General features: G+C 36.4%; 4 protein-coding genes across 4 annotated transcripts; all 4 read left to right on the top strand.

Moving 5' to 3' along the window:
* Positions 1-764: 764 nt before the first annotated feature.
* Positions 765-5,345, top strand: LOC109056246 (cytochrome P450 2K1-like). Its single transcript, XM_042719573.1, has 9 exons — positions 765-1,002; positions 1,091-1,253; positions 1,765-1,914; positions 1,998-2,158; positions 2,286-2,465; positions 2,647-2,788; positions 2,896-3,080; positions 3,173-3,314; positions 4,170-5,345. Exons 1-9 carry the CDS (start codon positions 793-795, stop codon positions 4,355-4,357), a joined length of 1,521 nt encoding a protein of 506 aa, XP_042575507.1. The 5' UTR covers positions 765-792; the 3' UTR covers positions 4,358-5,345.
* A 3,408-nt stretch (positions 5,346-8,753) lies between these two features.
* On the top strand, positions 8,754-12,408 carry LOC109061403 (cytochrome P450 2K1-like). The gene is made up of 8 exons (XM_042719576.1): positions 8,754-8,930; positions 9,425-9,574; positions 9,658-9,818; positions 10,190-10,369; positions 10,578-10,719; positions 10,827-11,011; positions 11,107-11,248; positions 11,634-12,408. The coding sequence occupies exons 1-8, from the start codon at positions 8,915-8,917 to the stop codon at positions 11,861-11,863; spliced, it is 1,206 nt and encodes a 401-aa protein (XP_042575510.1). The 5' UTR covers positions 8,754-8,914; the 3' UTR covers positions 11,864-12,408.
* A 1,940-nt stretch (positions 12,409-14,348) lies between these two features.
* On the top strand, positions 14,349-16,407 carry LOC109056289 (cytochrome P450 2K4-like). Its single transcript, XM_042719577.1, has 2 exons — positions 14,349-14,564; positions 14,738-16,407. Exons 1-2 carry the CDS (start codon positions 14,349-14,351, stop codon positions 14,909-14,911), a joined length of 390 nt encoding a protein of 129 aa, XP_042575511.1. The 3' UTR covers positions 14,912-16,407.
* Positions 16,408-19,085: 2,678 nt separating this feature from the next.
* On the top strand, positions 19,086-23,494 carry LOC109061425 (cytochrome P450 2K1-like). The gene is made up of 9 exons (XM_019078535.2): positions 19,086-19,407; positions 19,874-20,036; positions 20,286-20,435; positions 20,524-20,684; positions 21,286-21,465; positions 21,638-21,779; positions 21,919-22,103; positions 22,736-22,877; positions 23,011-23,494. Exons 1-9 carry the CDS (start codon positions 19,210-19,212, stop codon positions 23,211-23,213), a joined length of 1,524 nt encoding a protein of 507 aa, XP_018934080.1. The 5' UTR covers positions 19,086-19,209; the 3' UTR covers positions 23,214-23,494.
* The last annotated feature ends 3,168 nt before the right edge of the window (positions 23,495-26,662 follow it).

The following is a 26,662-nucleotide window of genomic DNA, read 5'->3' as shown; positions in this document are numbered from 1 at the left end:
TTATTTTTGCTTTTAACACCATCAGAGACACTGATAACAGATCTGTGACCCCTTGAGAGCTGATTTGATTGACATGGCCAGTTAATGTACATGACACAAGGATTTACAACCTAAAGCCTCTGACAAAATATTGCCTAATCAGGTCTGTGAAAGCAGGTCTGAAGTCACTCCAGGTTGAAGTGTGACAGAGGTGAGAGATGCACTCATGAACTTTGTGTCTCATGGGCAAGGTGAATAGATATTTCACAGATAATGAAGAGTTAAATGGAATCACTACATGTTAACTGACATTAAGTTATACAAGGCTAAACATAACATTTTAATGTAAATATATATATCCAAATATTTAAAACAGTGTTTCATTAAACATACAGTGTCATATTGTTTAATGTTATTTGTGACTGTTATTTTCCTACTGTTTGGCTTCAAATGGGTCTGGAGAATCGCCTATATGGACCACTGTGATACTTTTATGGGGCATCCTTATTCTTTTCCTATGTGCAAAAAATTATAATTAGTCTAATTAAGTGTAATAATATTGTTCTTAAGATTGTGCTAAATTTGACTTATTAATTCTGTTGCTTTATTGCTTAAATAATGTTCCTGTCTCAGATTAATGGGCTGAAGAAGATTAATGATTCACCAAGGGGAGTCACATACATGCTGATGTAATCACGCCAACCCTTTCCTCTGATCGACTTTTTTAAAATTTGTTTAGGACCACATAAAGTCCCTCCCTTACACAGCTGCTATAAATGTGAGAGTGCATCAGTTGAGAAGCTCAGAGAGAAAATGGCTGTTTTCGAGTCGCTGCTGCAGTTTTTTCCAGCACAGGTACATTACTGGGAGCTTTTGCTGTTGCTTCTGGTTTTGTATTATTTGCTTTCTACTGGATCCAAATCTCAGAAAGAAGGGAAAGAGCCACCGGGACCCAAACCACTGCCGCTGCTGGGGAACCTGCTGACCCTTGACCTCACGAGACCCTTTGACACCTTTTTTGAGGTGAGAACTTGACTTAAACACATTCAATACTAACAGTAGCCTAACATTTTGAGATTAGTTTGTAAATGTCTTTCTTTGTGTTCTCCAGCTGTCTAAAACCTACGGGAACATATTCCAAGTGTTTCTGGGTCCCAAAAAAACTGTGCTCTTAGTTGGATACAAAACCGTCAAAGAAGCTCTTGTGAACCATGCAGAAGAGTTCGGAGACAGAGATATTGGACCTAGTTTCAGGATAATGAATGATGAGCATGGTAAGATTCTTCTTTTTTCTGTCTGAAATGAATGTGCAAACTGTAAATGCTAGAAATTTCACAAAACAAACATATTGCACAAGCTTCCAGTATCCATGGCCTTTCCAGGCCAATGAAATATACTCTAATATGTATGACTACTGAAAAAAATAGGTTTTCAATGAGTTCTTTATGAGGACGAATACACAATTTGGTGGGAAACAGCCACTTTAACAAAAACCTAAAATGCATTTGATTATGGGACTGTTTGCTTAAAAATGCATTCTGTCTTTAATCAGTGAGTATTTATTGGTTTCCCAGCAGTAACTGGTGTGATTATTTTTTACATATTTAAAGTAGCATGTAAATTGATTTGCAAATAGATTATTAATTTATTAACCTGCCATACAATGCTTTTAATCAATCTGACACTGTATACGTCCCAAAGGTCCAAGGTTAATCTTCTCATTGCAAAATCATTCTCTGCTAGATTTGATGCAGATTTATTTTTAGATGTTTTTGTTTTTATCAGGCATCGTGTTTTCCAATGGAGAGAACTGGAAAGAGATGCGACGCTTCGCTCTCAGCAACCTGCGGGACTTTGGGATGGGCAAGAGAGGAAGTGAAGAGAAAATCATAGAGGAAATTCAGTATCTGAAAGGAGAGTTTGATAAGTTTGAAGGTACAAGCTGAGACACACACATGCAATCATGCTCTTAGTTTATAAGATCCACTGAGAGATGGTTTGTTGTTTCTTCCTCACAGGGAAACCCTTCGACACGACACAGCCTGTGAACTACGCTGTGTCAAACATCATCTCATCTATCGTGTACGGCAGCAGATTTGAATACACAGACCCTCAATTCACTCAAATGGTCGACAGAGCAAATGAAAATGTTCGGGTTGGTGGATCAATTCCTATGATGGTGAGTTTAATAAATATGTTAACCAATTTTGTCCACAGATACTACAAAATCTATTATTTATGTTCAAAACACCCATTTTGAAAGTGCATTTCTGGACAACTTTAGTCTGTCTTGTGTCCATTTCTAGCTTTACAACATATTTCCATGGTTGGGTCCGTTCCTGAAAAACAAAAGGATTATTGTAGACAATATTGTCCAAAGTAGACAACAGATGACGAAGTTGATCAATGCGCTTCAGGAGACTCTGAATCCACACGAACGCAGAGGATTTGTTGACTCCTTTCTCATCCAGAAACAGAAAGATGAGGTATGTTATTTTTCAATGATCCCCTTTACTGTAATAATCAAAATATTCAGGGGACAGTTGAAAATGAGCAGTTTGCACAATATCTGAATAGGTCAACCTTATTTTCAGAGTTTTTGAGTTTATTCAATCAAGCACTTGTCATTTTATAATACATATAAATTTTGTGTATTTCATTTGACAGAAATCCAGCAAGAAGGACTCATATTTTCATGAGGAGAATCTTATGATGTCGGTGACAAATCTCTTTGTTGCTGGTACTGACACCACAGGAACAACTCTGCGCTGGGGTCTGATGCTAATGGCCAAATATCCTCATATACAGGGTAAAAACACATTAATGTCAAGAGTTTTCCCTCAGTGCTGAATTTATTTTTCCACACTTTATTTATTTTAGTCCAAAGGAACAAATATGTTTTGTATTTGTGTGCAGATCGAGTTCAGGAGGAGATTGACAGAGTGATCGGTGGACGTCAGCCAGTGGTGGAAGACAGAAAGAAATTACCGTACACAGATGCTGTGATTCATGAAACTCAAAGACTGGCCAACATAGTACCCTTGAGTCTACCGCATGTAACCAGCTGTGATGTTACCTTCAATGGATACTTCATCAAGAAGGTCGGTCAGAAGAATTAATATGTATAAGCCCTAGTGAAGATACCATGTGCATCTTGATCATTAAGGTTTTTGGTCTTTTCTCCATTTTTTAGGGCACCACTGTAGTTCCTCTGCTGACGTCTGTTTTGAAGGATCCAAGCGAATGGGAAAAACCAAACAGCTTTTACCCAGAACACTTCCTTGATGAGAAGGGCCAGTTCGTCAAAAGAGATGCTTTCATACCCTTTTCTGCAGGTACAGAGACACTTCAGCTGAAGGCCGAAACCATGTCTTGAACATTCAGGGGACCAAAGCAGTTTTAGATAGTAATGATCTTTTCCATTTCAGGGAATTAAATGATTAAAGAATTTAAAGGGAATTAAGAGTAATAATAAAGACAAAGTAAGAAAAACTGTAAAAGAACTAGAAATTGTTATGAATAATGCATTTGCACTATTTGCAAATACTGTAGTATTTTTATTTTAATATTCACACACATTCACTCCTAAGGCTGGAATATAACTTGGAAAACAATTATGTCACCTTTATGAACAGCCTTCCATAGTTCTTCATTTGACATCGATACACCAAAAATTGTATTGAGAATAAAGTTAACCTACCTTCGGCCATTTGAACTTGACTAGTGACAGGACTTAGTTTCCAATTTTCGGCAACTGCCTTCAACTTCTCTCCAGATTTTTTTGAAAACCTGTGCAAAAGTCTTGCAGAGTAGCATATGCCTGATCAAAGGCTTAACCGTAGCTAAAAATATCCAGAATGGCTCCCTGTTTGTTTTCTCATCACATACAATTATGAATTACACGAATCAGTGCTGTATTGAACAAAAATAGTAGTTTGCATCACTGGATATACTGTCTGTCGTCTAACATATCGTGAAACAGTTGTAAAATATGAAGAAATATTAAATGTTTATAGGTCGCGATAGAGTATGCACTCGTCCTTAGTAAAGCCCACAATTTTTATTTTGATTGGCCACCACAATCATTTTGACATCAAAGAGTGTTGTTAGAACCTGCCTCTCTCTCTCTCTCTCTCTCTCTCTCTCTCACTCTCTCTCTCTCTCACACACTCTCTCTCTCTCATATACAGGACGCAGGGTTTGTCTTGGAGAGAGTTTGGCCAGGATGGAGCTCTTCCTGTTCTTCACCTCCCTTCTTCAGAGCTACCGCTTCTCAACTCCACCTGGAGTATCTGGAGATGATCTGGATCTCAAAGGAGTAGTAGGAGTCACATTAAATCCATCGCCACACAAGCTGTGTGCGATGAGACGCTCCTGAATGAAGAAAATATGAACAGAAATCACAGAAACAAAACTCACCTTGTTGAAATATGATTTTGTGTGATTTTTTCACTTGTTTTACAGTACCTCCCTTATGGATATTAACCATGGTTTTATTATAGTAAAAGTGTAGCAGCATTGTTTTTTGGCGTATGGATTACCACTTGAATAACCACAACTTTACTACAAATACCATGGTTAAACTATGGTTAGCGTAGCTAAACCATTGTTAATTTGTAGTTACCATGGTTTAACTATAGTAACCATGGTTTTTTGGTTTTATTTGTAGTAAAACCATGGTTAATTTTCGTAAGGGCTATTCTTCTGAGTGAATATATATGTAAATAATAATGAACAACGTGTGTAAAGCCACAATTATAAAACTTAAAAGATAAGCGCTTTAAAAGAAATTAAACATTTTAAGGCTAAATTAATCAGTGAAGAATGTTGTTACTGACTGTTCAGATTCAAATAGAAGAGTGAGCGCTCTTTCACACAGCATGCACAGAAAGCAGACGGCGGCATCAAATTTTTCCATAATTTTGACTTTTTAAAGCATTTTTTATTATGTAGTGGAAATTTGATTCCTTACATTTAACATCAATACAAACAATGTGTTAAGATAAATGTTAAAATATACCTTTAGCCATTCAGACATGATTAATGACAGAAGAACAGTTAACGAAGTGCCAGTTTTTTGATGAAATTTTTTTTTTCTTTCTTCAAATATAGCTTTAGAAAAGACTGTAAGCAGCATAAGCAGAGATTGTTTTATTATTGGAAGATGCGAGGGTCTGTAGTACTTAAATTAAATTCAAGTTTATTTGTATAGAGTTTTTCATGATACAAACCGTTGCAAAGCAGCTTTACAGAAAATTCAGTTTCTACAATATATTTAGTAATAACTTATCATCAAACTGATGTACATATGGTAGAAATGTACAGTAAAATTCAGTTAATACCGCAATTAAACATGATGAACACTATTTACAGCAATGATTATATGTTGCAATCAAACTTTTAGCAAAATTTGGTAGTTTATGTTGTTTCAGGGTTGGCATTATCTGAGGTCATCTCTTCTCAGGTGTTCGGTCATCTCAGGTCTTTGTATATATTTGTCTATGAATTTTTTTGGTTAATTTGGTAGTTTCCACAGGATGTCAATACCTGTGCCTTTAATCTAGATTTAAACAGAGAGAGTGTGTGTCTGAACCCCAAACGTTATCAGGAAGGCTATTGCAGAGTTTGAGAGCCAAATCTGAAAAAGCTTTTACCTCCTTTAGTGGACTTTGCTATCCTATGTACTGCCAACTTGAGCGTGATGGGTTGTAGTGTGGTAGAAGGCTAGTTAGATACAGTAACAAAGTTTGGGGAAGGAGGTGGGAACCGGCGAACATTTAAACACAAAACTTTATAAACAAATGAACGAACACCCAAAATGAAAGTAAACGCGGCAGCCCCTCACAGACAACTGCCTCATAAAACATTATGAAACAACAAAATAAAATCCAGGCCTGGTCATCTCTCATCCTACACTGTCCTTACTCCTCCTTTTATCCTTCCGGAGCTCCTCCATGGGACTCGAGGCAGGTGTCATTCATTATCATTTACTTTACTGGCAACCCTCCATTCCCAGGGCTCTTGGCTCAGTGCAGAGACTCTAAAATTGGGGTAATATGATCATATTTTCTTGACTTGGTAAGGACTCTAGCCACTTTGTTTTGGACTACCTTTGGTTTGTTTATTGAGTTTGGGGGACAAACACCTAGCAGTGCACTGCAATAGTCCAGTCTAGAGGTCATGAATGCATGAACCTAGCTTTTCTGCATCAGAAACAGGTAACATGATTTGTAGCTTGGCAATGTTTCTAAGATGGAAGAATGCTGTTTTTGTAATATGGGAAATATGATTTTCAAAAGACAAGTTGTTGTCTAATATAACACCCAGACTTTTGACTATAGAGGAAGTAACAGTACATCTGTCTAGTTGCAAATTGTGATCCAAGAGATTCTGTGTACTGCTTTTTGGTCCAATAAGTAATATCTCTGTGTTATCCGAATTCAATAGGAGAAAATTATTGGTCATCCAATCTTTTACATTTTTAAATACACTCTGTTAGCTTAGATAATTTAGAAGTTTCATCTGTTCTTGTTGATATATATAGTTATATATATATATAGGTATTTATATATAACGTATTTTCTTATAATATTACCAAGGGGTAACATGTATATTGAAAATAGCAGAGGACCTATGACAGATCCTTGTGGCACTCCATACTTTACTGGTGACGATTAAGATGACTCCCCATTTAAGTAAAAATGTGGTAGGGATCGGACAGGTAGGATCTAAACCATCTTAAAGCCTTCCCTTGAATACCTGTATAGTTTTGTAATCGATCTATGAGTATGTCATGATCTATAGTGTCGAACGCAGCACTAAGATCAAGTAAATACCACTGGAAAAAGTATAACGCTAATTTGGATCACGTGATCAACCAATCATACAATGGCCTCTGGTCTCATAGTATAGCTAGATGCCATATTAGCAGATGTTTCTATGGGCCGCTATAGGTAAGCCGGCGTCCACCATATTAGAATGTCAAAGCCGGTCTGTGAACACTCAAGTTGCAGGTGCATCTGTACTACAACTGCATGTATGAATATCTATATTTTAAGTAGACTTCAGAAGATGCTTTTGCTAAACTACCACAACAACAAGACGAAGCCGTTAGCTAAGGCATTTAAAAGGTACTTCAGGTTAAAAAAACTGTAATTTTGAGTTAATACATATTAAAAACACAAACCAACACATTCTTACCTGTAAAAGTTTATCAAGTTTCTTTTTGATTTAAATTTAGGCGTTTTTTACAACCAGATGCTGAGCAATGTTGTTGCATCTTAACTCTTAAAACACATATAGGCTGTTCCAAGATGGCGGATGCGTCGACTTGTCTGGAGCGGTCGATGTGGCATCTACCTATACTGTACATATCTATGTCTGGTCTCCTTCCCTGCATACCACCAAAGCTGCAGCATTATCATTAGACATCCTCACATAATGGAGGAAAACTCACACTTGTTTTACCTTACAAATAAAATATGTTTTGAGGCAACACTGTTTTTTGGTGGTGGTGATGAATGGCACCTTATTGTGACATGTCTATTTTGACTTATTAAGTGACATAAATTTATACAAAATACTGTAAAGTTTGATTGCACGCATAAACTTCAAAAGATTTTGGGAGTGTTTTCTGCTTAGACGTTGAGTTATCCTAATTGTGAACAATTATATGATTGTTAGTTATTTTTGCTTTTAACACCATCAGAGACCCTGATAACAGATCTGTGACCCCTTGAGAGCTGATTTGATTGACATGGCCAGTTAATGTACATGACACAAGGATTTACAACCTAAAGCCTCTGACAAAATATTGCCTAATCAGGTCTGTGAAAGCAGGTCTGAAGTCACTCCAGGTTGAAGTGTGACAGAGGTGAGAGATGCACTCATGAACTTTGTGTCTCATGGGCAAGATGAATAGATATTTCACAGATAATGAAGAGTTAAATGGAATCACTACATGTTAACTGACATTAAGTTATACAAGGCTAAACATAATTTTAATGTAAATATATATATCCAACTATATAAAACAGTGTGTCATATTTCATTCATACAATGTCATATTATTTAATGTTATTTGTGACTTATTTTCCTACTGTTTGGCTTCAAATGGGTCTAGAGTATTGCAGACATACAGTAGCCTGTATGGACCACTGTGATACTTTTATGGGGCATCCTTATTCTTTTATCATGTGCAAAATATAATAATTAGCCTAATTAAGTGTAATAATATTGCTCTTAAGATTGTGCTAAATTTGACTTATTAATTCTGTTGCTTTATTGCTTGAATAATGTTCCTGTCTCAGATTAATGGGCTGAAGAAGATTAATGATTCACCAAGGGGAGTCACATACATGCTGATGTAATCACGCCAACCCTTTCCTCTGATCGACTTTTTTTTTAAATTTGTTTAGGACCACATAAAGTCCCTCCCTTACACAGCTGCTATAAATGTGTGAGTCCATCAGTTGAGAAGCTCAGAGAGAAAATGGCTGTTTTCGAGTCGCTGCTGCAGTTTTCCAGCACAGGTACATTACTGGGGAGCTTTGCTGTTGCTTCTGGTTTTGTATTTGCTTTCTACTGGATCCTAAACTCAGAAAGAAGGGAAAAGAGCCACCGGGACCCAAACACACTGCCGCTGCTGGGGAAACCTGCTGACCCTTGACCTCACGAGACCCTTTGACGCCTTTTTTTGAGGCGAGAACTTGACTTAAACACATTCAATACTAACAGTAGCCTAACATTTTGAGATTAGTTTGTAAATGCCTTTCTCTGTGTTCTCCAGCTGTCTAAAACCTACGGGAACATATTCCAAGTGTTTCTGGGTCCCAAAAAAACTGTGCTCTTAGTTGGATACAAAACCGTCAAAGAAGCTCTTGTGAACCATGCAGAAGAGTTCGGAGACAGAGATATTGGACCTGGATTCAGGATAATGAATGACGAGCATGGTTGGATTCTTCTTTTTTCTGCCTAAAATGAATGTGCAAACTGTAAAATTAAACATGTAAAATTTCGCAAAACAAACATGTTGCATAAGCTTCCAGTATTCATGGCCTTTCCAGGCAAATGAAATATACTAATGTAATGTAATGTAAAATAGATTTTCATTGAGCTTATTATATGGACGAATACAAAATTAGGTGGGAAACAGCCACTTTAACAAAAACCTAAACTTTTGTTTGCTTAAAACTGCATTCTGTCTTTAATCAATGAGTATTTATTGGTTCCCAGCAGTAACTGGTGTGATTATTTTTTACATATTTAAAGTAGCATATAAATTGATTTGCGAAAAGCTTATTAATTTATTAACCTGCCATACAATGCTTTTAATCAATCTGACACTGTATACGTCCCAAAGGTCCAAGGTTAATCTTCTCATTGCATAATCATTCTCTGCTAGTGTTGCTGCAGACTTATTTTTAGATGCTTTTGTGTTGATCAGGGATCCTATTTTCTAATGGAGAGAACTGGAAAGAGATGCGACGCTTCGCTCTCAGCAACCTGCGGGACTTTGGGATGGGCAAAAGAGGAAGTGAAGAGAAAATCATAGAGGAAATTCAGTATCTGAAAGGAGAGTTTGATAAGTTTGAAGGTACAAGCTGAGACACACACATGCAATCATGCTCTTAGTTTATAAGATCCACTGAGAGATGGTTTGTTGTTTCTTCTTCACAGGAAAACCCTTCGACACGACACAGCCTGTGAACTACGCTGTGTCAAACATCATCTCATCTATCGTGTACGGCAGCAGATTTGAATACACAGACCCTCAATTCACTGAAATGGTCGACAGAGCAAACGAAAATGTCCGGGTTGGTGGATCAATTTCTTTGTGGGTGAGTATAACAAATGGGGAAGTCGTGGCCTAGTGGTTAGAGGGTTTGACTCCTAACCCTAAGGTTGTGGGTTTGAGTCTTGGGCCAGCAATACCACGAATGAGGTGCCCTTGAGTAAGGCACCGAACCCCCAACTGCTCCCCGGGCGCCGCAGCATAAATGGCTGCCCACTGCTCTGGGTGTGTGTGTGTGTGTGTGTGTGTGTGTGTGTTTGTGTGTGTGTGTGTGTGTGTGTGTGTGTGTGTGTGTGTGTGTGTGTGTGTGTGTGTGTGTGTGTGTGTGTGTGTGTGTGTGTGTGTGTGTGTGTGTGTGTGCACTTTTTTGAAAGTGCATTTCTGGACAACATCAGTCTCTCTTGTGTCCATTTCTAGCTTTACAACATATTTCCATGGTTGGGTCCGTTCCTGAAAAACAAAAGGATTATTGTAGACAATATTGTCCAAAGTAGACAACAGATGACGAAGTTGATCAATGCACTTCAGGAGACTCTGAATCCACACGAACGCAGAGGATTTGTCGACTCCTTTCTCATCCAGAAACAGAAAGATGAGGTATGTAATTTTTCAATGATCCCCTTTACTGTAATAATCAAAATATTCAGGGGACAGTTGAAAATGAGCAGTTTGCACAATATCTGAATAGGTCAACCTTAATTTTGGTTTTTTTGAGTTTATTCAATCAAGCACTTGTCATTTTGAAAGATATTTTAATCTTTTTATGTTGGTAAAGCGTATAGATTTTGTGTATTTCATTTGACAGAAATCCAGCAAGAAGGACTCATATTTTCATGAGGAGAATCTTATGATGTCGGTGACAAATCTCTTTGTTGCTGGTACTGACACCACAGGAACGACTCTGCGCTGGGGTCTGATGCTTATGGCCAAATATCTTCATATACAGGGTAAAAACACAGTAATGTCAAGAGTTTTTCCAAAGTGCTGAATTTATTTTTCCACACTTTATTTATTTTAGTCCAAAGGAACAAATATGTTTTGTATTTGTGTGCAGATCGAGTTCAGGAGGAGATTGACAGAGTGATCGGTGGACGTCAGCCAGTGGTGGAAGACAGAAAGAAATTACCGTACACAGATGCTGTGATCCATGAAACTCAAAGACTGGCCAACATAGTACCCTTGAGTCTACCGCATGTAACCAGCTGTGATGTTACCTTCAATGGATACTTCATCAAGAAAGTCAGTCAGATTAATGAATACATAATGGCCTGGAAAAGTTACAATGTGCATCTTATTCAAGACATGAAGGTTTTGATCTGTTCTCCATTTTTTAGGGCACCACTGTAGTTCCTCTGCTGACGTCTGTTTTGAAGGATCCAAGCGAATGGGAAAAACCAAACAGCTTTTACCCAGAACACTTCCTTGATGAGAAGGGGCAGTTCGTCAAAAGAGATGCTTTCATACCCTTTTCTGCAGGTACAGAGAAACTTTAGCATAAGATAAAAAAAGCTAAAGTAAAAAGTGCCTGTGCCCATCATACATTACCAACAAGCTGTGTCCAAATACTTAACCAGCAGTCCAAAATCTGCAGACTGGCTCTGACTTTCAGCAACTAGCGTTGACTTTTGGCAAATCTGGCCTTTCCAGCTCAATTAGACGTCAATTAGACGTCTCCGTGAACTATGTTCGCTATCAGGGTAGTTTGCATCAGTCTTTCTACAGTTCTACTTACATCTCAGCACGTCACACTGGAGAGCGCCAGCTCCCATTAGCTCTGTTCCAAAACCTAGCATGCTGCCTAAATAGAGACAGCATTTTAAACCCAACAGACCATTCAACTGCCTCTCTCTCTCTCTCTCAGGACGCAGGGTTTGTCTTGGAGAGAGTTTGGCCAGGATGGAGCTCTTCCTGTTCTTCACCTCCCTTCTTCAGAGCTACCGCTTCTCAACTCCACCTGGAGTGTCTGGAGATGATCTGGATCTCAAAGGAGTAGTAGGAATAACTTTGAATCCATCCCCACATAAGCTGTGTGCGATAAGATATGAACAGTCATTAAAAGGTTACAGAAACCAAACATGTATTTTTGAGTAAATGTATATACTGTATACTAAGCAAAGTTGAAAACAACCATTTCTGACTTCTGTAAAACTCCTCAGATAAATAAAAAGTTGTAATAGCCTAGGAACAAAACATTTTGAGGCTATTTGCCAGATTATAATTTACAGAATGTTGTTACTGATTGTTCGGGGAAATAAAAAGTTGTTAAAATTTGGATATTAAATTAAGCACAATACTGACCTCTCACGAGGCAAAATCGCGCTCTTTCACAGAGCATGCACAGACAGTGGTCATTTTATTATGACTAATTTAGTCTTTTTCTGACATAATAATGACTTTTATACAGTCAGAAAGCAGCTTTTTAGAATAAACAAAACACAGGTTTACGAAAGAATAACAACTTTATTTACTTTATTGAAATATTTACTGGACTTCTTTGTTGACAATTACAATATGTTTGCATTATTTGACATCTGTCCATTAATTTATTTGCTGTTGTTGTGGTGTAAACTGTAGTTTGCTGCTTTATCCTCACATTATAGCATTAAAAAAAAAAAAAAAAAAAAAAAAAAAAAAAACACATGTGTTTCACTTCACAAATAAAATATGCTTTTAGGCAAACATTGTTTTTGTTGATCCACTTTATAATGACAGTCCAAATGTTTTGGGGTCCTATGTTGTGGTCTTGTGTATCTAGCTTATCGAATGTAGTGAAACTGAACTCAAATAAATTTAGCATTAATATTACTGTAGAGTTTCACAAACAACCTTTAACATCATCTTCAAAAGAAATTGGAAGTGTTTTCTGCTTAGACACTGAGTTATCTTAACTGTGCACAACTATGGTTGCATTTTATTTTTGCTTTAACCCCCTCAGAGACCCTCATAACAGATCTGTGACCCATTGTGAGCTGATTTGATTGACAGGACCAGTTAGTGTCCATGACACATGGTTTTACATCCTAAAGCCTCTGACGAAATGTTATATTGCCTGATCAGGTCTGTGAAAGAAGGTCTGAGGTCACTCCAGGTTGAAGTGTGACAGAGGTGAGACATGCACTCATGAACTTTGTGCTAACAGGATTTGTGTTTTTTTGAATAAGTTATTGTAAAGCTTATAGTATATAAAAGATAACTACCAATAGTGTTTTGACATATCAGTATTAAAAATAGAGAGTTTTCATTTCAATTAATTAGAAGAAAATAAAAATCTCATAGTCTGGTCTCACATATGACTTTCTGACCTTGAAGGATGTAATAACATCTCACTTTAAAACTCACTAAATATAGCGGGTTAAAGTTCACCCTAGTTTATCTGATGGGCAAAATGAATAGTTCACAACACAACACACAACACAACACAACACAACACAACACAACACAACACAACAATAGTTCAGTATATAAGTTAGCAATTTAGAGTTTGAGTTTTAAAGTCACTTATGTTATATAATTTAAAACAATGTTTTATTAAATATTATACAAGTTGTATTATTTAACATTATTTGAAACTGTTATTTAAGATATTTCTTGGCTTCAAATGTCCTGGAGTATTGCAGTTTACAGTTTATACAGTTTATGAATCACTTTTATGATACTTTTATTGTCATATAAGACAAAGCATGTTCCGGACCACAAATCACTCAACATGCTTTATAATGCATTAATATGACCATATTTAAATTATTTCTCAGAGGTTTGGGGCAATATTAATAAATGCAGATTATCATAATTGTTGCAAAAAAAGAGCAATACAGATAACCCACAAATCTGGTTATAGAGATCCCAAAAATTCATTATTTTTTTAAATCAAAGATATAAAAATGTATTAATTCATTTTCAAACAGCAAAATAATGTTTAAAGCAAGAAATAATTTAGTCCCTGGTAATATTCAAAAATGGTCTCTAAGAAGAGAGAAAAAAAATCTTATTTTTTTTGCCCAACCATCACGGAATGGAATGCACAGGATTGTGGGATACATCTACAGTATGCTGCCTTCAAAAATTAACCAGATGAAGGTATCTCAGGAGGCAGGAAGTGAAGCTAACTTTGGATTCTGACGTGCCTCGATGCCTTCCTACCTTGGAATGCATCCTCCGAAGGCAGCATTTTCAGTCTTTGGATGCAGCCTGTGTCAAGTTAAACATCCTTACAACTCGGAAGTGCTTTAATAAAATTATACACTTAACATTAAAAAAAATAATAATAATAAAAAAAATCCTTCAATCATGGCCCTGTTAAAGAGCCTCTATATTTGTTTTTTTGTTTTTGTTTTTTGTTTTTGTTTTTAAATAAAAGAAGAGATGAATGAGAATTATTTTTGTGGTGAACTTTATGCCACAAAATGCAGTAGTTGAACTCATACTGAACCTGGATTATTTTCTTTTATCAGAAAGTCTCAATATTTGTTTTTTGGTTATGAGACAAGAGTCATGACATTTTCTGTGTCTGTGTTTGACTTGTTAATCATACTTTGGATGTTTATCATATCTTGTTCTGGTGGACTGAGTTTAAAAAATGTGCAATTTAAAGAGTGATGTGTTTGCAGATCGGGTTCAGGAGGAGACTGACCAGGTGATCGGTGGACGGCAACCTGTAACAGAGGACAGGAAGAACTTACCGTATACAGACGCTGTGATTCATAAAACCCAGAGATTTGCAAACATAGCACCCATGAGTATCCCTCATATGACCAGCTGTGATGTTACCTTCAATGGATACTTCATCAAAAAGGTTTGTATACTGTAAAATAATTATAAAAAACAGAAACAGTTTAGTACAAATGCAATTTTCCTCCTACATTACCTTGTTCCACCAAAGTATAATAAAATAATACATAAAAATGCACATACATTTAAAACATTTTTTGTGAGAAACATTAAGACATGATGTTTTTCCTTGAGCAGGGCACGTTTGTATTTCCTCTTCTAATGTCTGTACTGTGGGATGAGGATGAATGGGAAACACCCCACACTTTTAACCCCAAATACTTCCTGGATGAGCTTGATCAATTTGTGAAGAGAGACGCCTTCCTGCTCTTCTCTGCAGGTGATGTAGGGCTTGATTGTCCTCTTTATTAAGGAAATATCCTTTTTAAATGGTCTCAAATAAAGTTAATTAATCAAGGCTTCTGGCTTTGATACTTTCAAATGAGTAAAAAGCTATAATATTTCCAAAATTATTAGGATATTCAGGCATAACATAACATTTAAGGCCTATTGAAAACACAAGAGTTATAGAGGGTTATGAATTCTTCTCTCTCTCTTCTCTCAGTAAAGTTAGTATAGTTTGATAGTGCTTGAACAAATACAGGAATGTGGTTGGGAACCCCTGTTTTAAATATTAACTAGTGCTAAACTGCTCACTGCATCATATAATCAACATGAACCATCAATGTATGAATCAAACTCACTGCAAACAGTTTTTTTTCTGTATAATTTTTTATATCTATGTATGTAGTAAGTAACCACAAGTCGACTGCCCCAGTATTAGAAGATCTGGAGACCTGATTCAAACATCAAACAAACTGAGTCAAAGATCCTGTGGGTGCTTTCGAATCACTGCTTTGTGAAGCTTCAAAACTTTTGTGAATAAATTGTTTCGAAACAGTGATTCCGAGCGTGTATCAAACTGCCAAAGTCACGTGATTTCAGTAAAGGCTTCATTGTGTCATAACTGTTTTGAATCTTTGAATCTCTGTAAACCACTGGAAACCCGTGAATCAATCGAGTTCATTGAGATCGCCCCCAGCGGTGAACCATTAAACCAGTGATTTTTAGATCATTTTAACAAGACATTTGTGTAATTAAAAGGATGAGAAGTAGTTATAGTCTCTTACTGGCTTCTGTATACAAGCTCTCCACAAAACAAACCCTTAAAATTAATATTGAATTATTTTAAAAACAACATATTATACAGACACTTCATATTTAATTGTATTTTATTACATTTAATGTATTATACTATCAATAAAACATTTGCAATGGGTTTGTAAAAGCTGTTTTTATGCATGTTTTAGCCTCAGTTTTGTTGAATTTACACACTTTGACCAGCAGGTGTGTGGTGTTTCTAGATCCGTGGAAACTATACATTTTTTATCTTTTTATCTTATTTTTTAATGTAAGAGCTGGCATGAACTTGAGTGTTCGAGGCAGTTTCAGCAATCTCCATTTAGCCCTATTTAGCTGTGCAAAACAGTTTATTGTGCTGCTGGATGCTGTAAACTGGTATTTGTATTTTAAATCATTTTACATTTATTAACGTACTAAAAAACACATTTGTAGCACAAACTGATCACCAGAATTTATGTGTCAAACATCAGATGTGAAGCACTGCAGTTAATGAACTGAAGTCTTCAAAAGACACAAGTATTTCTTTCCAAGAAAACTGAATTTAAAAACAGTATATATATAGAATATATTGAAATACACTGGGTTCAAAAGGGTTATCAATGAGTATGTTTAGGATTAGGAGTTGGCAACAATAATTGCACAAGTTAGTTCATACGTTTATTTCTGTTTAACTTTATTTCTCACTTCATAAATCCATCCAAAATTCATACAAAACAACACATGTAACTGAGGTTAAAGAAGGCTTGAAAAACATTTAAAAATATTAGACAAGTAAAAAATAAAAATGCTTCAGGTCCAAAAAAAAAAAAAAGAGAAAAAACAAAAACAACAAAAACAAAAATTGTTGGGTGGCCCTACCATCAATTAACTTTGAAAAACACAACCTGCTCAAACCTTTAACAGAAACATGAATATAAAAACAAAAAACATTTAAAAAGTTTATCTATAATGCTTCTATTTTCAAAACGATTCTATTTCAGAATTTTTATTTTTAGCAAAAATCTAGCTAATTCATGATCATTTTTGTGATTGATTAGGGCTTGTATACATAAAAAGGTTGGAAACCACTGATTTAGGGCATACAGAGCATATACAGTGGTTCTCTATTACAAGGTAAATCATTTTCTTAATTAGCAAAGCCTTTAAGCACTGTCTCAATCAACCAAAATGATGCTGTCCCTGGGAGGATGGGACAAAATAAAAACAACCTAATTCAGAAAATAGAAACATGATATTAACACTTTTTTACTGATTAAGTAGTGCATCATATTTATGTTTCCATCGAAAGTTTGTATAATTCAGTAGCTATAAGAATTTTAGGACCTTATTAGGAAAACTAGCAAAAGCTTATGTCAGTTTCCTCAGTTCATGCCTTTCATAGTCAAATTCCTGTTTGATGCATGCCCCGCCCACCTACATGATGTCACACCAATGAGGGCATCACATTTTAATTATGTGGTCTTACAGCTAGGACTCAGGAAAAAAAGTTTTTATTTTCACTCATTAGGTGAGAAAATAAATTCTGTATAGTTATACTGTTCCATTTGACCTTATGTCCCAATCACCTTAAAACACCCTAAGTGTAGCTACAATTAAACATGAATTGATACTGAATCGAGATCGAAAATAACAAAATGAGCTTACGACAGAATTAAATCCACCTCCTTCTCCTGACTGATAACACTACTCTTGCCTGCTGGTTTTAATAGACAGCTCTAATGAAAAAAATAATAACATAAATCAATTCATTAAATAATTAATTTAGTATATTGTGTTTTAAGGGCTTGATTATACTAAAATAAAACACATAACACAAGCACTAGTATTTAATAATATTTAAAGGCACAATATGTACGTTTTTTTCATTAAAATATCCAAAAACCACTAGAACACTGTTATATATTTTGCTGACTTGTGTACTACCATAATCACAAATGTTTTGAAAAATGTTAAATCCAGAGAAATAAGCAATTTTAACTAGTGACACGGACCGTGTCTGTAGTGTCATTGTGTCACCTGCCAAATCCAGTTTTTATGTGGTGAAAAAAAAAATAAAAAAAAATTGTAGAAAACATGGAAAACACCAAAGACACTTTAATACGTTGTGCGTTTTTAATAGACCCGTGACGACCACACAGAGTAGCATTCTAACAGAACTTTCAAATGTATATAGTATGATAAAACAGCGCTGCTTTACCCCACATACGCACGACCGGAAGGAGCAGAAGCGGTCGACTGTGGCATAATAAAAGCTCTGCTGATTTCGAGCCATGTGTCACACTCGTTCAGCGGCCTCGTTTCGCTTCGACAGCTTTCAGCTTCACCCTGCTTCATTCTACTACGTTAATAAATCATTTGCTCATCCATGAACATGATTTCTGCCTGAGTCCCGTCAGATTGCGTCTGCTGTGGGGATGAAGACCACAACTCTCATGATTCCACACAGTCACGGCGTCATCAAACTATGCCTTTGTTTCTTTGTTTGTTTGGAATACACGCCCTCTAGCGGCTAAAACTTACATACTGTGCCTGTAAGTGTTTATTATTTATTAAAAAAATAATAACAGGTATTTCTAAAAAAAACATTTCCATTTGTTTTGCAAGTTTGTTCTGAGTTTTTGATGCTTTTACAACATTTTCACCAGCAGGGGTCGCCAGCAGGTGCTGTTTCAAGTGCTCGAAACATCGACTCATTTTCGAAGCAATTAGTTCAATTGATTCAGTGCTTTGAAAAGCTTTGTTTCTCCCATCACTAGGCCGGCGTGTAAAAATCTGCTTAGAATTGACATATACAGTAATCTGCTGCTCAGTCAAAAGATTCTGAGATTAATTATTGCGTTTGACATCGAGCTAAATAGCGGCTGGCCCCGCCCACCGCACGAGCTGGATTCGAGAAGGCTTTAGAAAATAACTTTTTGCTAAAGTGGCTTTTACAGCTGCAGTTTCTCGTTCCCTTCTCTCAGGGAACATTAGTAACCTGAGACGTTAAACCATGCATTAGTAAAATATTTGTATAACCACTGTGTTTTCGTTTGCTTTTTTTAGTTAACATTAGTAACCTGAGACGTTAAACCATTAGTTAACCGACTAAGTGCTAAAAATGATTTCCGCAAATTGGCATCATAAGATCATGACTCATTCTGAGTATGAGTGATGGGAACGTCCAAAAATGTATTTTGATTGAGTAACTTCTAGATCTGTGCTGACTCCAGCAAACTGTTTCGAGGGTGGGGAGAAAAAGCCATTCTTCTTATTAGAAGAAGTCAGTGTACCAATGCTTTTGAAACAAAGTAAAAGTCCTAAAAACAATTCCTTTAAGTAGATACTTGGAAGATGTCAGTTCAGCTGTTTTGGTTTAGAGGAGTCCCAAGGTCTGTTATGAATGTGAGCACGCTCTGCGTGCAGTGAACTGTGTTCAGCTCCTCCCCTCTATGTGTTTTCAGCATGTTGAGACACCATGACCTAAAAATGACTTAAACACAGATTTCGTGTGAAGGCTCACGGTTGTTTTGGAAAGCTCTCTGACTATGGCTTTAGTGGAAACTCTTCTCATGCATATGTTCACCACAGAAGTTTTACTCGCTGCTGTGCTGTTGTTTTTGGTTGTTTATCTCTTCTCTAATAGCTCCAACTCTCCAGAAGATCCTCCAGGACCCAAACCACTGCCTCTCCTGGGGAACCTGCACCTACTGGACCTCAGACAACTTCACATGAGCCTCTTGGAAGTGAGTTTCTGTTTCTTGGCTTATTTTTGCTTCACAAATATTTAATTTTTAAAAAAATCCTATTGTCAGTGGATTCTGACAGGATTGTTCTTACAGATTCCAACATGTGGCTCAGTGGTAGAGCATTGCGTTAGCAGCACAAAAGATTGTGGGTTCGATTCCCAGGGAACACGTTAGGTAAAAAATGTTAGCCTGAATGCACTGTAAGTCGCTTTGGATAAAAGTGTCTGCTAAATGCATAAATGTAAATGTAAAACAAAAGCTAGATGTTGAAAATTCAGGATTGCATTTGAAGTTAGTAATAAAAGAGTAGTAAAATATTTACAATGACATATTTGAGTCATATCAATGACCTTAAATCTAAGGAACTTTCTTTCAGCGATTTTTTTTTTGTCTGTTTTCATTCCAATTGCTACTAGTGACAGATCAATGCATGAGTAGGTTGTTGTGTAAATTTGTTTCACAGTTGTCCAAGAAATACGGGTCGGTGTTCACAGTGCATTTTGGACCCAAGAAGTTTGTGGTTCTGGCAGGATACAAGACAGTTAAACAAGCACTTGTGAACCAGGCGGAAGAATTCGGGGAAAGAGACATTACCCCCATATTCCAGGATTTCAATCAAGGACACGGTAAAACATCAGCATGACACAGCATATTGTGCACTAATACATCACTGCTGAAGCTTAATCATTGACTGCTAAAAAGTAAGAAAAACTTTTTTTTGACAGGTTTTTCCATTGACAGGGAACTTTTCCACAATGTTTTTCTCAGTTATGTTTTATTCTTGTTAATATATAACGGATCAAAAATGTAGAAGAATAATCAGTACCCATCATCCTCCCTGGTGATTTATAAATACAAACCATGTTTCTCCACAGGAATCGTCTTTGCTAATGGCGACAGCTGGAAGGCTATGAGAAGATTCGCTCTTTCAGCTCTTCGGGACTTTGGAATGGGCAAGAAAATGAGTGAAGAGAAAATAGTGGATGAGACATGTTATCTGCGGGAAGTGTTTGATAAGTTTCAAGGTAGAACACCTGCTTTTTTTTTGAATGGCACAATTTTCTAAATATCAGATTACTCTACATTTCTTCTCTGCTTGCATATGTATTGCAGGAAATCCATTTGATACGACCCAACCGGTGAATTACGCTGTCTCCAACATCATCTCAGCTATTGTTTATGGGAAACGGTTTGATTATGAGGACCCAAAGTTTCAGGATATGGTGGACAAGGCAAACAAGAACGTCCAGATGCTTGGTTCTGTTGTGATACAGGTAGTCACCAGTGATTTGTGTTTTGGTGCCATTCATTGCAGTGATGTTTTAGTATCATTGATCCTCACTTAGTTTGAAGATCCTTTTTTCACTATAAAGAAACGTTTGTGCAATGAAACTTTTCCATGGATGTTAAAGGTTTTCATGGAGCCATCAATACCAATAAAGAATCTTTGTTTTTAAAAGTTGTTTATATCATTTTTATTTCAGTTTTAGCTTTAGTTGTTTCATTATTTCTAGTTCAATTAAATGCAAATTAGAAAGTTATATTTTTAGTGAACAATAATAACCCTGGTTTTTGCCTGTCATGTGACATCAGTTGCTGTTGTTCTGTAAGGTGACAGCAGGATTTTATCTGGTAACCTGAAGCAGCTCCATACTTTTGGAGTTGAAATAACTAGAAAATAAAGGGAACCCCTTTTTTTTCTTAATATAAAAGGCAATCATACGGGTCCAATCAGATATGAAAATTTGAGAAAATGACCAAAAATGTTGTAGGTACAGATCAGTCCCATGCTCAAGCACTGTTTAAAATAGTTTTGGCTCTGGTCTGAAACTCTGACAGTTGTATTTCAAAGCTGTTGTGTGTCTCCAACTGCAGATCTACAACATGTGTCCAGCTCTTGGTCCCTGGATGAAGACGTGGAGGCTGCTGATGAAAAATGTGGAAAGCCTCAGAAGAGAGATAAAGGAGCTGGTGAACGTCTTACAGGAGACTTTGAACCCGCTTGAGAGCAGAGGATTCATCGACTCGTTCCTCATCTACAAACAAAGCACACAAGTAAAGTATTACATGAATTTATGCTTCATTTTTGGCCAGCAGCAGCTTAAACCTTTACCACTGGTGTTTGGTTTTCAGTATTGAATCAACTATTCCTTTATACGCAAGTGTTTCATGGTACTGGATCATTTAGCCTTATCCTGAGGATGAAGTGTGTGTTTGTTTCATGCAGGAATCAGGAGAAAGAGAGTCACACTTCCATGAGCAGAATTTGCTCATTACAGTGTCAAACCTGTTTACTGCTGGTACAGACACGACCGGCTCGACGCTGCGCTGGGGTCTGATGCTCATGGCCAAATACCCTCATATACAAGGTCAGACGTACAAGCTTAGGGAGAAAAATGTGCTTTTTTTTCATTAACACTTTCACATTTGTCTTAAAAAGAATCATAATGAGAGATCTCACTGATATTAACACTTTGTGTGCTTTATATGTTCTCTCACTGGTCATAGATCGAGTTCAGGAGGAGATCGACCAGATACTTGCTGGCCGTGAACCTGCATCAGAGGACAGAAAAAACGTACCATATACAGATGCCGTGATTCATGAAATCCAGAGACTGGCTAATATAGTACCCATGAATCTCCCTCATATGACCAGCTGTGACGTTTCCTTCAATGGATACTTCATCAAGAAGGCTGGTCCTGCTTATGTGATATTACGCTATTTGTTTTTGCGTTACAACACATTGTTTATTTAAACTCATTTGTCTGGGGTTTTAAAAGTAATTTCTAGATCAATCTGCTCAGGTTTTTTTTTTTTTTTTTTTTTTTTTTTTGCCCTGTATAATTTTTAACCCAAGCAGGCACAGCTGCAGTTAGGTTACATTTCAATACAACATTTTAAAGACATTGAACCACACCTAAAATGAAACTATAATATGGATGTATAGAATTTGAATATACCTTATCATTTTAAAAAACAAAGATTTAATATAACTAACATATTAATATAATAATTTAATATAACTAATATCTTATATATAAAAGCAAAATATAAAAAAGTGTAACATTTGTATTTTATTTAAGGTCATTTTGAGGTATTGTCTTTTTTATTAGACTTTTTAAAATTTCTATATAGTTTTATTTTTTCAGTTTTCATTTAAATTATACTAGTACTTCAGCTTAACTAAATTAAGATTAGAAATGTTGCATTGGCAACTGACTGAAATAAAATAATTAAAAAACATATATATATTAAATATATTGTTTTTTTTATATTTTATTGTAAAATAATGAAAATGTTTTTGAAAATGCTTCTGAAATCTAGGGGACGTGTGTTTTGCCGCTGCTGACGTCTGTGTTGAGGGATGAGAATGAGTGGGAGACACCAGACACCTTCAACCCTGAACACTTTCTAGACGAGAAGGGTCAGCTGAGGAAACGAGACGCCTTCATGCCCTTCTCTGCAGGTGTTGTGTTCTAACTTTGACATAAGACTGAACCTGATGCGAATGGCTTGATTGTTTTTTTTAGTATTTTTGATGACATCATTTTGATTTGTCCTGATACTGAATTATTGAAAAGCAGTCATTGATCTTTCAGGACGCAGGGTTTGTCCTGGAGAGAGTTTGGCCAGGATGGAGCTCTTCCTGTTCTTCACGTCCCTCCTTCAGTGTTTCCGCTTCACTCCTCCTCCAGGAGTGTCTGAAGATGATCTGGATCTCACTCCAGTCGTGGGTTTGACTTTGAACCCTTCACCCCACAAACTGTGTGCAATCAGTAGAACCGAAAGTCAACCAAACTGATGCATCACTCACTGAAGTTCAGTTCTTTAATATTATCACGTGTCTTCTGAAAGGGTGATGCTGTTTAATGTTATGTTCAGTGCATAACTGAATAACTGAAACTGAAGTTTTAACAGTGATGTGCAGTGGTGTTCTGAAATGAGGCAAGCCCTGACTGTTTAATTTTTTTTTAATTTTTGTTTTATGAATGCAATGTTCCAGTTACACTTAATGTTGACACATTTTCCAAAAATAATTAGTAGGTATTGTTTTGTATTTTTACATAAACATGTTCTACTGGCCATTATAGTGGGAGACGATTGCCAAAGCGAGGGAGACCACCCCCATATTACGTGCTGTTTTTAAATTATTTTAAATTATAATCTGTGATAAGAGAGTGGTTGAACTTCAATTCAATTCAAGTTTATTTGTATAGCGCTTTTTACGATACAAATCATTGCAACTTTAATTAAGTTTCTACAATATTTAGTAGTAGCTTATAAGTGGTGACTGTCATCTTCATGTGCATATAGCAGAAATGTTCAGAAAAAATCAATAAAAAGACTAAACAAAACACACTTTAACAGCAATTATGGTAGAATTTATAGCAAAATAGTTCTGTAGTGTGTCTCTGGGTTAGCATCATTCTGAGGTCCTCTGAGGGGCTGGCATCATCTCTTCTCAGGTGTTCTGGATCCAGACTGGAGCTTGTGTAAATCCTAGTTACCACGGGATGTAAATCCCGTGGCTAAACAGAGAAACAAATAGAGACATAATTAGCGTAGCTGCTGTTCCAGCCAAGTAAAATTAATTCGTTTAACCCAAGCTAAAGAATAATAATGCACATTTGATCAGATATAACTGCAATCCAAAATTATGAGATGCATTATTTGAATACTCCAAAAGTGTGAAGCGAATATGATTTAACTGATGATTTAAATGTCTGCCTTTGACCAGAACATACTTCTAAGTCTTGTCTGCATTTTTATAGAAATAATTAATTTAAATGGTGCTGCATAAGAGGAATGACTCAAAATGAAGAAGAAACAAACTAAAATAAAATAAAATAAATAAATAAAAATAACTGACTATCAAAAATACTGCATTCTCTGACTTTAGCCAGATCTTCTTGAAGTATCCATTAAAGTGAGTGTCACAGGTGGTCCATATTAGTGCAAGTTTACTTAGGAAAACAACTGAAAAACAGAACAGGCAGAAACAAAAACAATGGCCCTTTATTAACATGATTCACATGGGGAAAAAGATACTGATACTGACTGGAAAACTGATAATGAAAACTAGTTCAAATGCTTCTTATTGAATGAATCTAATTGTAGACCTATCTCTAGTTCTAATTTTACAGCCAACAGAAATACAGACACGATTGGTTCCCACAATCTCATAAATAAAGGTACAAAAGTCGTCACTGGGGCGGTACCTTTTCAAAAGGTCACTTTTGTACCTTTAAGGTACCAATATGTATCCTTTCGGTACAAAAGTGTACTTTCTGAAACCCCAGTGACGGCTTTTGTACCTTTATTTATGAGTGTGCAGGTAAAATCTGTCAGTGATGTCATAAATATAGAATGGTTTGTCTATGTACTATCATACTACTCTTACTATTTTAATATCGTTTTATCGTTATATAGGCTAACAGAAATAGTCAGAGTAACATGAGTTATTAGTTATAATGGGCTCTATTTCATTTTGTAGCTTCGAGACGCTTGCGTCCAGACACGCACTTTTGAAAAAAAAAAAAAAACATTTGATCGATGAAAGAATAAATGTTTAGGCCTATTTGGTGAATTTTTTGACAAGCACTTGAAGATGCTATTGACTGGATACATATTTTTCTGGCCCATACACATTTTATAGACAGTGTGCTTTCTTTGACTTTTTTGAATGACTTTAATTCTAGAACGCAGTTTTAAATAACCTTCATAAATAACCGTTGATAGGTCATTTGTGTGCTTTGCTATTATAAAGTGAACATACCTAGGCTTTCTCCTGTCTTATGAGGAAAGAATAGATAAATCCTCTGGGATCTTGAGGGTTCAAGGTCTTTTCAGGCCTTTTATATATTCTTCTCTTTTTCGAAAATTAGCCTTGAGGCTGTTGATCCGCTTCTGATTTATCACAAATGGACAAAGCCAAGGAAACGTTGTAGAGCTACAAACAATAAGAACTGCAAATAATCATAATGTACCACTGAACTGTATTACAGTTTGGCTCAAAACACTCAAGTCTTGTTCCCAAGAATAACAAACAAATTATGAACTTTTTGAATATCTAAAAATATATGGTAAACAACTCTTAGTGCAAGTCAAGTCACCTTTATTTATATAGCGCTTTAAACAAAACAGATTGTGTCAAAGCAACTGAACAACATTAATTAGGAAAACAGTGTATCAATAATGCAAAATGACAGTTAAAGGCAGTTCATCATTGAAATCAGTGATGTCATCATCCAGTTCAGTTCAGTTTAAATAGTATCTATGCAATCAAGTCGAAGATATCCCTGTAAATGAAGTGTCCACAACTAAGCAAGCCAGAGGTGACAGCGGCAAGGAACCAAAACTCCATCAGTGACAGAATGAAGAAAAAACCTTGGGAGAAACCAGGCTCAGTTGGGGGGCCAGTTCTCCTCTGGCCAGACAAAACAAGCAGTTCAATTCCAGGCTGCAGCAAAGTCAGATTGTGCAGAGGACTCAACTGGTTCCTGTGGTTTTGTCCCGGTGGTCTTGTCCCGGTAGTCGTCTGAGACAAGGTCTTTATAGGGGATCTATATCTGGGGCTCATCTAGTTGTCCTGGTCTCCGCTGTATTTGATGGCTGTATAGGTCCTTTCTAGATGCTGATCCACCATCTGGTCTGGATACGTACTGGATCCGGGTGACTGCAGTGACCCTCTGATCTAGATACAGACTGGATCTGGTGGCTATGGTGACCTCAGAATAAGAGAGTAATAGACCAATATTAGCATAGATGCCATTCTTCTAACGATGTAACAAGTACATTGGGTGATATGGGAAGTTTTCCCGGTTCCGGTTTACCTGATTAATGCAGCCTAAAAATCCTTTAACGGATTTGGATATTAGAAGCATATTAGTGTGTTATGTGTAAGCCAGGTTAAAGAGATGGTTATTTAATCTAGATTTAAACTGAGGTGGTGATCCACCATCTGATCTGGTTTTGTGTTGGTTATTCCAGAGTTTAGGCGCTAAATAGGAAAAGGATCTGCTGCCCGCAGTTGATTTTGATATTCTAGGTATTATCAAATTGCCAGAGTTTTAAGAATGCAGCGGATGTGGAGGACTATAATGTAACAAGAGCTTGTTCAAATACTGAGCTGCTAAACCATTTAGGGCTTTATAAGTAATAAGCAAGATTTGAAAATCTATACAATGTTTAATAGGAAGCCAGTGCAGTGTTGACAGAACCGGGCTAATATGGTCATAGTTCCTGGTTCTA

The sequence above is a fragment of the Cyprinus carpio genome, chromosome B3 (genome assembly GCF_018340385.1).
Source record: "Cyprinus carpio isolate SPL01 chromosome B3, ASM1834038v1, whole genome shotgun sequence".
NCBI classification, from domain to species: domain Eukaryota; kingdom Metazoa; phylum Chordata; class Actinopteri; order Cypriniformes; family Cyprinidae; genus Cyprinus; species Cyprinus carpio.
Note: the sequence above shows the minus strand (reverse complement) of the source record. Positions and strands in the feature narration are given on the sequence as shown.

Excerpts from the sequence above, each read along its gene's own strand:
- LOC109056289 (XM_042719577.1), top strand. The coding sequence starts at position 14,349 with ATGTGCAATTTAAAGAGTGATGTGTTTGCAGATCGGGTTCAGGAGGAG. Across the intron at positions 14,565-14,737 it reads ATGGATACTTCATCAAAAAG|GGCACGTTTGTATTTCCTCT; the intron begins GTTTGTATACTG and ends TTCCTTGAGCAG.
- LOC109056246 (XM_042719573.1), top strand. The coding sequence starts at position 793 with ATGGCTGTTTTCGAGTCGCTGCTGCAGTTTTTTCCAGCACAGGTACAT. Across the intron at positions 2,789-2,895 it reads CAAATATCCTCATATACAGG|ATCGAGTTCAGGAGGAGATT; the intron begins GTAAAAACACAT and ends ATTTGTGTGCAG. Across the intron at positions 3,315-4,169 it reads TTTCATACCCTTTTCTGCAG|GACGCAGGGTTTGTCTTGGA; the intron begins GTACAGAGACAC and ends TCTCATATACAG.
- LOC109061403 (XM_042719576.1), top strand. Across the intron at positions 11,012-11,106 it reads ATGGATACTTCATCAAGAAA|GGCACCACTGTAGTTCCTCT; the intron begins GTCAGTCAGATT and ends TCCATTTTTTAG. Across the intron at positions 11,249-11,633 it reads TTTCATACCCTTTTCTGCAG|GACGCAGGGTTTGTCTTGGA; the intron begins GTACAGAGAAAC and ends TCTCTCTCTCAG.
- LOC109061425 (XM_019078535.2), top strand. The coding sequence starts at position 19,210 with ATGGCTTTAGTGGAAACTCTTCTCATGCATATGTTCACCACAGAAGTT. Across the intron at positions 21,780-21,918 it reads CAAATACCCTCATATACAAG|ATCGAGTTCAGGAGGAGATC; the intron begins GTCAGACGTACA and ends CACTGGTCATAG. Across the intron at positions 22,104-22,735 it reads ATGGATACTTCATCAAGAAG|GGGACGTGTGTTTTGCCGCT; the intron begins GCTGGTCCTGCT and ends TCTGAAATCTAG.